The sequence below is a fragment of the Balaenoptera musculus genome, chromosome 13 (genome assembly GCF_009873245.2).
Source record: "Balaenoptera musculus isolate JJ_BM4_2016_0621 chromosome 13, mBalMus1.pri.v3, whole genome shotgun sequence".
NCBI classification, from domain to species: Eukaryota; Metazoa; Chordata; class Mammalia; order Artiodactyla; family Balaenopteridae; genus Balaenoptera; species Balaenoptera musculus.
Genome location: NC_045797.1, coordinates 27,376,860 through 27,386,894, shown reverse-complemented (window position 1 = coordinate 27,386,894; position 10,035 = coordinate 27,376,860). Strand labels below are relative to the sequence as shown.

General features: G+C 47.3%; 1 protein-coding gene across 1 annotated transcript; it reads left to right on the top strand.

Annotated features, from left to right (window-relative positions):
* Positions 1-4,092: 4,092 nt before the first annotated feature.
* Positions 4,093-9,206, top strand: NOTO (notochord homeobox). Its single transcript, XM_036873813.1, has 3 exons — positions 4,093-4,525; positions 7,022-7,236; positions 9,048-9,206. The coding sequence occupies exons 1-3, from the start codon at positions 4,093-4,095 to the stop codon at positions 9,204-9,206; spliced, it is 807 nt and encodes a 268-aa protein (XP_036729708.1).
* The last annotated feature ends 829 nt before the right edge of the window (positions 9,207-10,035 follow it).

Here is a 10,035-nt window from a genome sequence, read left to right as displayed (position 1 = left end):
TTATTGTAAGTAGGATATTAAAGTTTCCAACTATTATTGTTGAACTATTTCTCCCTTCAATTCTGTCAAGTTTTGCTTTGTATATTTTGATGGTCTGTCATTAGGTACATAAATGTTTATAATTATTACACTTCTTCCTGTATTGAATATTTTATTAATATATAATGTCCTTCTTTGTCTCTTGTAACCTTTTTTTTTTTTTTTTGGTTTAAAGTCTATTTTGTCCGATATTAGTATAGCTACTCCTATTCTCTTTTGGTTACTATTTTCATGGAATATCTTTTTCCATCCTTTCACTTTCAACCAGTTTATGTCTTTGCTTGTCGAGTGAGTCTCTTGTATAGAGCATATAGTTGGTTCATGTGTTTTTATCCATTCTGCCAATCTCTGTCTTTTGACTGGAGAGTTCAATCTATTTAAAGTAACTTAAAGTAACTGATTATTACTTTATTGATAAGGAGTGGCTTACCTCTGTCATTGTGCTGTTTTCTGTATGTCTCATAGCTTTTTTTGTCCCTCATTTCTTACAGTATTGTCTTTTGTGTTTAGTCAATTTTTTGTAGTGAAATGTTTAAATTCCTTTCTCATCTTCTTTTATGTATATTCTATAGCTATTTTCTTTGTGGTTACCATGGGCATTCATTTAACTTACATCCTAAGTTATAACACTCTAATTTGAATTTATACCAGCTTAATTTTGATAACATACAAAAACTCTGCTTCTTCACAGCTCCATCCCTACCCTCTTTAAGTTGCTGATGTAACAAAATTACATCTTTATATGGTGTGTGCCCCAAAACATAAGCTAATACTTTATTTAAATGCATTAATCTCAAATTATGTAGAAAACAAGATTTGGAATTACAAATCAAAATTACAGTAATACTAGCTTTTACACTAATAATTTTTTCTTTAAATGTGTTAGTCTCAAATCATTTAGAAAACAAAGTACAGTTACAAACCATTATTATAATTAATTTTTAAATTTTTGTGTATTTGAATCAATCAATATTTTCCTTTATTGCTTCAGATTTTGACTCATCCTTGAAAAGTCTTTTTTCTAACACCTCCACAAAAATCAATTCCAGACCTAAACATAAAAGGCAAAATAACAAAGAATTTTAAAAATAACAGGGGCTTCCCTGGTGGCGCAGTGGTTGAGAATCTGCCTGCCAATGCAGGGGACACGGGTTCGAGCCCTGGTCTGGGAAGATCCCACATGCCGCGGAGCAACTGGGCCCGTGAGCCACAATTACTGAGCCTGCGCGTCTGGAGCTTGTGCTCCGCAACAAGAGAGGCCGCAATAGTGAGAGGCCCGCGCACCGCGATGAAGATTGGCCCCCACTTGCCGCAACTGGAGAAAGCCCTCGCACAGAAACAAAGACCCAACACAGCCATAAATATAAAAATAAATAAGTTAATTAATTAAAAAAATTAAAAAAAAAATAAAATAAAATAACAGAAGAATATCTTCATGACTTTGGATAGGCAAAGGTTTCTTTTAAAGGACACAAAAGCAGATGATTAAGCTTTACTAAAATTAGTAACTTTGTTCACCAAAAGAAAACTTTAAAAGAACGAAAAGGCAGGCCGCAGAGTGGAAGAAGATATTTGCTTCTATATATATTGTAACAAAAGACTTGATTCCAAAATATCTATCTCTATCTATACATAAATATTCTTACAAATTAATACGAAAAAGATAGTAACCCAATGGAAAAATAAGGAAACCACTGGAACAGGCGCTTCACACAAAAGGGGATATCCAAATGGCTGATAAGCTTAAGAAGAGATGCTCAACTTGAACAGTCTTCAGGGAAATAAATGTAAATTAAAACACATTTTGCTAAAGGTCAAATAGCTAGGGGATTTGAACCTAGGCAGTCTGTTAACCTCTCCTGCTCTATTTACTTATATGTAAATTGAGGATATTAATGTCTATATCCTCAGGAGCTTACAGTTTGATGAGAAATAAGTGAAACAACAGAATATAGATAACTATGTACTGAAATACAGTGAATTATGTATGGAAAATCCAGACCTAGAGACACAGTGACCATATTTTTTACCTAAAAATCAGCACAAACATACTTAACAAAATGTTCATACACCTTCCATCTTACAAGCTTTTTCTTGTTCTTTGTCAACTTCCCCTGATTCCAGGGTGCATGCTGTTATTGTAAATAGCCTCTCTCCTCCCCAAAATAGCTAGCATGTAGCTAAAAATTCAATCTCATTCAACTCTTGTAAGAATCCCATTAGGTATTATTTTCTCACTTAAGAGACCATTCCCATTTTATAAGAAATTGAGGCTTAGAGTGAATAGGCCACTTATCTGAAGTCACAGAAAAGTTCAGTGACAAAGTTGGGATTTGAAGCCAGGTTTGTCCAACTCCAAAATCCACATTTTCCATCATCTTGCTCCACTGTTCCCTGACTGCATAAGCTGCTGTCTTTGTGGGCCCGAAAAAGTGGGTGTGTGTATCCAGGCTCACAAGGCCTGCTTCTGGTGCCTTGGCACTGCAGTCTGGGTGGGTTCTGGGTGGGTCCTGGGTGGGGTGGGGGTGTAACACAGCCCCCCCTTCTTAGAGGAAAAGCTCCTCAAAAAGAAACACGTTGAGAAATGGAATGGTGTGGGTAAGATTTGGGAGTTATGGGGGGGGGGGCCAGGGAGCATCTAGAACTTTCCAAATCCCAGTGGGTCTGACCTCACGTAAGAGAGAGTCCTTCCCACCCATGCCCCATCCCTAGGGCTCTCATTCCTGTATCTTCATCTCTGACCCTGCGTACTCTGGTCAGAACACAGTAAGCCTAGACCTGGGATCAAACTGGACGCTTGCGCATCATTTTGCCCACAATCTCACATTCCAGGCTGCCTGGGGGGTTGCTCAGAAGGCAGGGCCGGTAGTTGCTGAAGTGGGAAGTGGGGGAGGGCAGGAACCCAGCAAGGTTCCTCCAGCCCTTACTTTGCAGAGCAGACAGGGCATGTTGGTGTTCCAAACAGCTGACACTTATGGACAATGCCACTGAACTGCACCTCGACCTGGTAGAGTGGTTTCAATGTTAGGCATTGATTTGGGGAGGCAGAATGCTATGGGAGGCTGGAAGGCAGGAATCCCTCAGAACTCTGCAATCACAGCATAGTGCTCACCGGCCAATTCTAAATGCTTTACATGCATTAACTCATGTAATCACACAGCAACTCCATGAGGTACCTACCATCGTTATCCATTTTACAGGTGAAGAAATTCAAACAGTCACTTGTAACTTGCCCAAGGACATGGGTAAATACTGATTATCCAACTGTAAAACGGGATACAAATGCCTGCCTTACACCTACATAATTCAGGTTTTGTAGGACGTCAACTCTCATGCATTTGCAATAAATTAGTATTTCTTAATCTGGAACCATTAATGTTTTTACCCTTCTACTTTTTTGTATACAGGAAAGATTTTTCCAGTGGGGCCTAAGTAATGTGGGTGCAGAAAGTTCCTGGAAAGACCCAAAAGAAATTGGTAACTACAGCAGTGTCTACAGTCAGGGAAAGGTGGGAAATTAACACTTCACAGTGGTTAAACAAGATATTTAAATTAAATTTTTTAAAAAATTTAAGGGCTTGCGCAGTCACAGGTGAGTGTGGCCAGGGCTTCTGCTTCACAGACAGTGAGAGGATGAGCCAAAGCTTGAAGGCAAAGCTTAACATCCATCTACACTGGCAGGGTGGCTCGCCCGGGATCACCAGCAAGTCACAGCGAGCTCAGGGTCCTTTACCCGACAGCACGGGCCGGGGTTGGGGGTGGGATTTTTTTAATGCATAAGGAGGGAGGGCGCTGGGGCACACCGAACTTTGGAACTTCGCGGGGTCGGCTGCTCCCGGGAGGCGGCGCCTGGGCTGCGGGAAGAAAAGGCCCGGCCAGTCCGGCCCCGCCCTGTCCAATTTAAGAGCCCTCGCCGGCAGCTGCGGCCGTTCCTGGACAGCAAGGCTCGCTCCCTTATTTAAAGCAGGTGTCCTCACTCGCTTCTCGCGCTGCCCACACAGCCCAGAGGCCCCCGGCTCCCCTTTCTGCGCCCGTCCGGGCAAGGGGCGCGCCATGCCCAGCCCCGGGCAGCGAGGCTGCCGGCCGCCCGCTACCTCGGGCGCCCGGGTCCAGCGCCCGCGCTCCAGCTGCTCTCCCGCGCCCGCGTCCCCCGCGCCCGCGTCCCCCGCGCTGCCGCGCCGCTCGGCAGGCCCAGGCCCACCCCGTGCAACCGGACGCCTCGAGTCCTCCTTCTCCGTCGAGGCCATCCTGGCCAGACCCGACCACCATGCGCCCGCCGTCTCCCCTCTGTCTGTCTCCGCCGGCGCCGCCGGGGGCCTCTGGACCGCGCCCTCCCGGCCTCCCGCTCCGGTTCTGCCCGGCGCGTGCCCGGCGACGTGGCTGCCCGCCTACCTGAGCGCGGGGCTCGACCAGCCGTGCCCCCAGCTCCCGGTGCTGCGGCTGCGCGCCGCCCACTTCTGCGGCCTCCAGGGCCTCGGCGTCCCAGGTACGAGGTGGCGGACGGCCGCGACGGTGGGCACAGGGTAGAGGAGAAGTCCCCGAGTTTGAGAGCCACACACGGTTAGAGTGGGTGGAAACGCTATGACCCTTGAGCCTGCCGTTGATACTGGGCGGAGAGAGGGACCGGGTGGGAGGCTGCCGGGACCGGGTGGGAGGCTGCCCGGCCCGCCGCTGAGGTGGGAGAAGGTGTGTGTGGTGAGGCGGGTGCGGAGCGAGAGGTGAGGGCGGGCCAGAGGGGGCTCGGCAGACAACCAGGGCCAGCGCAGGGTTGCAGGGGGCCCAGCCCCGCGTCCCTGGACGAGGGATTGGTAGAGGCCCTTGCTGTCTCCCACACCCGCTTTGGATAACGCTTGGTGGCGGAGGCTCTTGCCCAAAGCGGCTCTCGTCGCGAACCCAGGGCCCGGTCTTAGACGGGAGAAGCGGATGCTGCCGCTGGTACCCTCCAGCGAGGAGCCGTAGGGAGTTAGCCGACCCGCTTACGGCCTCTGCTGCTCACCTCTGTGGGAGCTTAGGTTCCGCACTTCTCTGCTCTGCGCCTGCTTGCTTATAGCTCCTAGAGTGGTACCTTGGGGCTCTGGGCCCTGGAGCGCAGTCACTTAAATCCCAGCGAGACTTTAACCATTGAGGTAACTTTCTCCTCTAGCATTAACATCCATCTACACGAGTTTCTGCCGTTTTTGGCTGTCTGGTTCATGTATCCGCGTGGTTCCCATGAAGGAAAACAGAAGCGAAGTTAGTGCAAGCCTTATTGACCCATACTAAGATCCTTGTAAGACAATCTTACCTGGTTCCTACTTTCTGGGTTCCCCCCATCCTGCATCTCCTCAACTCCCTTCGGCTGGCATTTCTCCTAACCATGTGGGAGAGAAACACTGGTCTCCCAACCCCATCCAGATTCGTGCCACTGAATGAGAGCCACAGCCCTCACTCCAAGCCACCTTTTTCTAACATCCCCACACACCTGAGGTTTGAATTGCAGTTTACTACTTTGTATATGGTTGTCTCATTTTCAAGTTAGTTTTTGCATGGGTGTTACATCCACACAGTTCAAACTTCAAAATGTTAACTAAGATATAGTATGGAGGAGAGTTCCCTCTACCACTCCTGTCCCCCAGCCACCTGGTTCTCCCCACCCCACAGGCAGCCAGACACCAGTTTCTTTATCCTTCCAGTGGTATTTTATACATATTTAATACCTGCACACACGTATATATGTGTGAAAATAAATACATATATACATACATACACACACACACACACATTCTTCTAACCCCCATACTAGACACACTGCTCTACACCTTACTCTTTTCACTTGACCATGTATCAGAGATTTTTCCTTGTAAGTCCATGCAGAGCTTCTTTGCCACAGAATGGTCCATTGTAAGGCTGTACCATATTTTAAATCTGGCCCCATTGATTATTTTTCATAGTTTGCTATTAATGCTTATGTTTATGGTAAGCCAGGTGAGCCCAGTGGTTTGGGTCTTGGGCAGCCAGGCCTCACTCCCTTCACTGGGGCAGTTTCGTTTGCCAGCCCTGGAGCCTCCCCAAGGCTAGTGGGAGCTGAGCAGTCTTAGCACTGCGCTTGCCAGGCCTCTGTCTGGAACACTTCCCTCCAAGCTAGCCCAAGGGCTCACTTCCTCACTCCTTTGGAGTTATGACTCAGGTACTGCCCCTTGGCAGACCAATCTCCATCTCTGCTGGCCCACAGCTATATGAGCTGAAAAGCACCCTTGTGTGCATTAGAAAAGGTCACCCCCTAACTTCAAGCTGGCACAACACCTTGTCAGGCAGGAAGAATTGGCCTGTGGAGAGTGGGCAGAATTTCAGACTCCACTTACCCTCTCAGCTGGGTACCTGTGTGCAGGGCATAAGCTATACATAGTGGCCCTGTTCAAGTGTCAACTTAGTGAGGTGCCTACCTTTCTAAAGATACAAACTATCCCCCCTCCCCCTCCCACACACTTAACCCTGTCCTTCCCTGCTTTATTCTTCTCACTGGCGCTAATCCCTTTCTGACATACTCAATATTTTACTTATTTGCCTTTTTTACTGTTAGGGATTTTCTGTTTTGTCCTGGAACCATGCCTGAAACATAGTAGACATTCAAAAAGTTGAATGAACGAAAAGGATGAACCCTCACTCTTTGTTGAGAAGCAGGTCTCTTCTCTGCTCATCCCATAGGGTTTTCCTGAAGTAGCCAAGGAAAGGAAAGGAGAGATGGAGGTTTGGCATCTCCTCTTAGGGCCAAAGATTATGCCACTCTCTTGAAGAATAATGGAGGCCTAAGCGGTCTCACAACACTGTCCCTTCTTTCTCATTTGTTTTACTTCTGCGCAGTCTCTTCCCACCCTGCCTTCTTGCTGTGTTACCTGGCCAAGGGTAAGACAGGGCAGTGGAGCTGTGAGCTTGTCCTCTCTCCTCTAAGATGAGAAGCTAGGGGGTTACTGGCTAACCTCTCCTCCTGCTAATTGCTCTTCAGGCTTGGAGCTGGCTCACTGCCTAGGCCTCTGGGGTCCTCGAGACTGGGCCCAAACTCAGGACCTTCAGGACACTGAGAGATCCCAAAAGAGGGTTCGAACCATGTTTAACTTGGAGCAGTTGGAAGAGTTGGAGAAAGTGTTTGCAAAACAGCACAACCTAGTGGGGAAGAAGAGAGCCCAGCTGGCAGCCCAGCTCAACCTTACAGAGAACCAGGTGAGAGCAGGGACTCCTGTGGGGCCCGGGCTGCACCTAGGGACAGATACTACTCTCTCAAAGACCCTGAGTGGGGGCTGGGAGGAATTTATGGGCCTTCATCCTCTGTGCCAGGCCGATGGGGGAGACAGGCCCTAACCACTGGCACACTCCCTTCCCTGTATGATGAGAAAAATAGTCCTATTTGAAATCACATTATGGAAACAACACATGGTGTTAATCTAGAACTTTATAATGTAATGTTTCCATGCTAAATAAGGAGCTGACAGTGAAATTAAGTAGGTATTCAAGGGACTAAATATTAAAAATAATAAACATTCCCTTGACCCCATATTCCCCTCTGGCTACTGCATCATCTCTCTGCTCTTTTCAGAGGCAAACCTATCAAGAACTGGCTATGTTCTCTCTATGTCCTCACCTCCCATCTACTCCTTAACTCATTGCAATGTGAATTCTTTCCCTACCATTTCATTGAACCTTCTCATCAAGGTCTCTAATGTCCTCCATGTTGCCAAAGTCAACAGATGCTTTCCTTTCCTCATCTTACCCCACCACTCAGTACAGTCAACCACTCCTTCTCTTATGAAATTCACTCTTCTCTTGGCTTCCACACCAAGACACCACTCTCTCTTGGTTTTTCTTCTGGCTTTTTGGTCCTTTCTTCTTGGTTGCCTTTGTAGGCAACTCTTCTCTAAGTGACCTCAAATTTTCCTCCCTAGCTGATTTAATCTATCCCCATGGGTTTTAAATACTATCTGTAAGCCAATGACTCCCTAATTTTTATCTTCAGCCCACCTCTCTTTCCTGACTTGTACATCTAACTACCTTCTTGAGGCCTCCACTTGGATGTCTTGTGGGTAGCCATTTTAAACTTCAGTCAGAACCTCAATTCTTGATTTTATTTTTCTCCCCAAATCTCTTCCTTTTCCCACACATGGGACCACTGTCCACCCAGTTGCTCAAAATACTTAGTCATCCTAGATTCCTCTTTCTCTCCCACTTCCAATCCATCAGCCAGCCTTTTCACTTCTACCTCCAAAATACAACTGGAATCATTTCATTTCTCTCCATTGCCCCCAGTTCCAAATGGGACTGTTTTTCTCATCACACAGGGAAGGGAGCGTGCAGACCCAGCTCTCGCTGGATCCCTGCAATAGTCTCCCCAGCTGTCTCCCCAAATCTGTTTATATCCATTCTTCACACAACTGCCAGATGTGCAATTTACTTGACATGTAAATAGGACTGTGTTGCATCCCACTTAAAAGCTCGAAGTTGACACTTCTAACCCTTGGCCTTCACAGTTTCCCTTCCTTTGCTTTCCCCTCTCTCAGATGTGTCTGCCATGCTCTCCTCCTTTTTGGTCCTCAGACGCTCCAAGCTTGGTTCCCCTGCCCTGGCTTGCTTTTTTCTCTGTCCCCATCGGGCTGGCCTCTCATCCTCTGAGCCTCAGCTTAAGTGCTGGTTCTTCAGGGAGGCTCAAACCCCTGTTCATACCCCCATTTGTGTTTATACATTTGTTTCCATGTTCGTTATTAGTCTCCCTCCACTGGACTATGAGCTCCATGAGGGCAGAGACCATGCCTCTACTGCTCACTATTATCACCATCACCTAGGGTGATGCCTAGTTCATATCAGGAGCTCAATAAATATTTGTTGAGTGAATGAGTGGTGACTGGAATTAGAGGGAAGGGTGTGCTTCCCTTAGAATGAAGAGTAAATTTTGGCCAGAGAGGAGTGGGCACTGTGGGAATGGGGGAAGCAGTGGGAACTGCTGGTCACATTCTGATCTCTTCTCACTGCCTCAATTACAGGTGAGGGTCTGGTTCCAAAACCGCAGGGTTAAGTATCAGAAGCAGCAAAGGCTGAGACTGCCAGCTGCATCTGCCATAGCTGCCTCCCCGGACGAGCCCTCCAGCAGCTCCAACACCACCATCCAGAGAGAAGACGCGGAGTCAGGAGTGGACAGCTGAGGACTGGGACGGAGGCTCAACCCAAGCTGTTTGGGCTAGTTCTTCCTGGGGGCACCAACTGGACCTCCCTGTTCCAATTCTTAATGAAGAGCTTGTCAGGTCAAAGGGCATCAGGGGAATCTGAACTGTCAAGCAGGGGCCCCCCTTTTCTATATCTACCCCTGGGAGCTGTAATAATGCAAATGATCATGGGTACAGACTTTGGCCTTCAGCTATGTCCTTGGCTAAGTTACCGAACTTCTGAAGTTTTTTTTTCCCCACCTGTATAATGGGTGTGTTGATAACGTAGACCTCCCAGGGCTGAGATGATGTCTGTAAAACACTTATAGTGTGCCAGGCTCAGTACTAAGTGTGCAGTAACTATTAAGGCTTATAGGTCCCCTTCACCTGTGGGAGTAATACCTCACCCCTGGCTTTTCCAGGGATTAATCTTTGCCTGGCCTGGCTGTAGACGAGAGAGGGCCTCCTTGAATCAGTATCTGGGCCTAGAAGACTCTTCCCCATTGGAGATGGTGGAGTTGAGAGCAAAGAAGGAAGGGCAGACCATTTAGCCCACTTCCTCTCGCAGAATTTCCCAAAGTTTTCTTATTTTGTCTGAACCGTTAACACTCTCAGAAGGAGCTCAGGCCCAGCTGCCTCCTTGGAGCAGACATGCTACCCTGAACACCATCTTTTTCTGTCTAGCTACTTGAGTTGACCCCCTATCCATCTTCATACAGAGTAGAGAGATTTAACTCTGCCTTTGCCAAAACTGGCATTTTGTCATAAACTCTGCTGTATTATTATTCCCCTGCTTCACAACCAGTTCTCATGGCTCCCATTCCTTCCC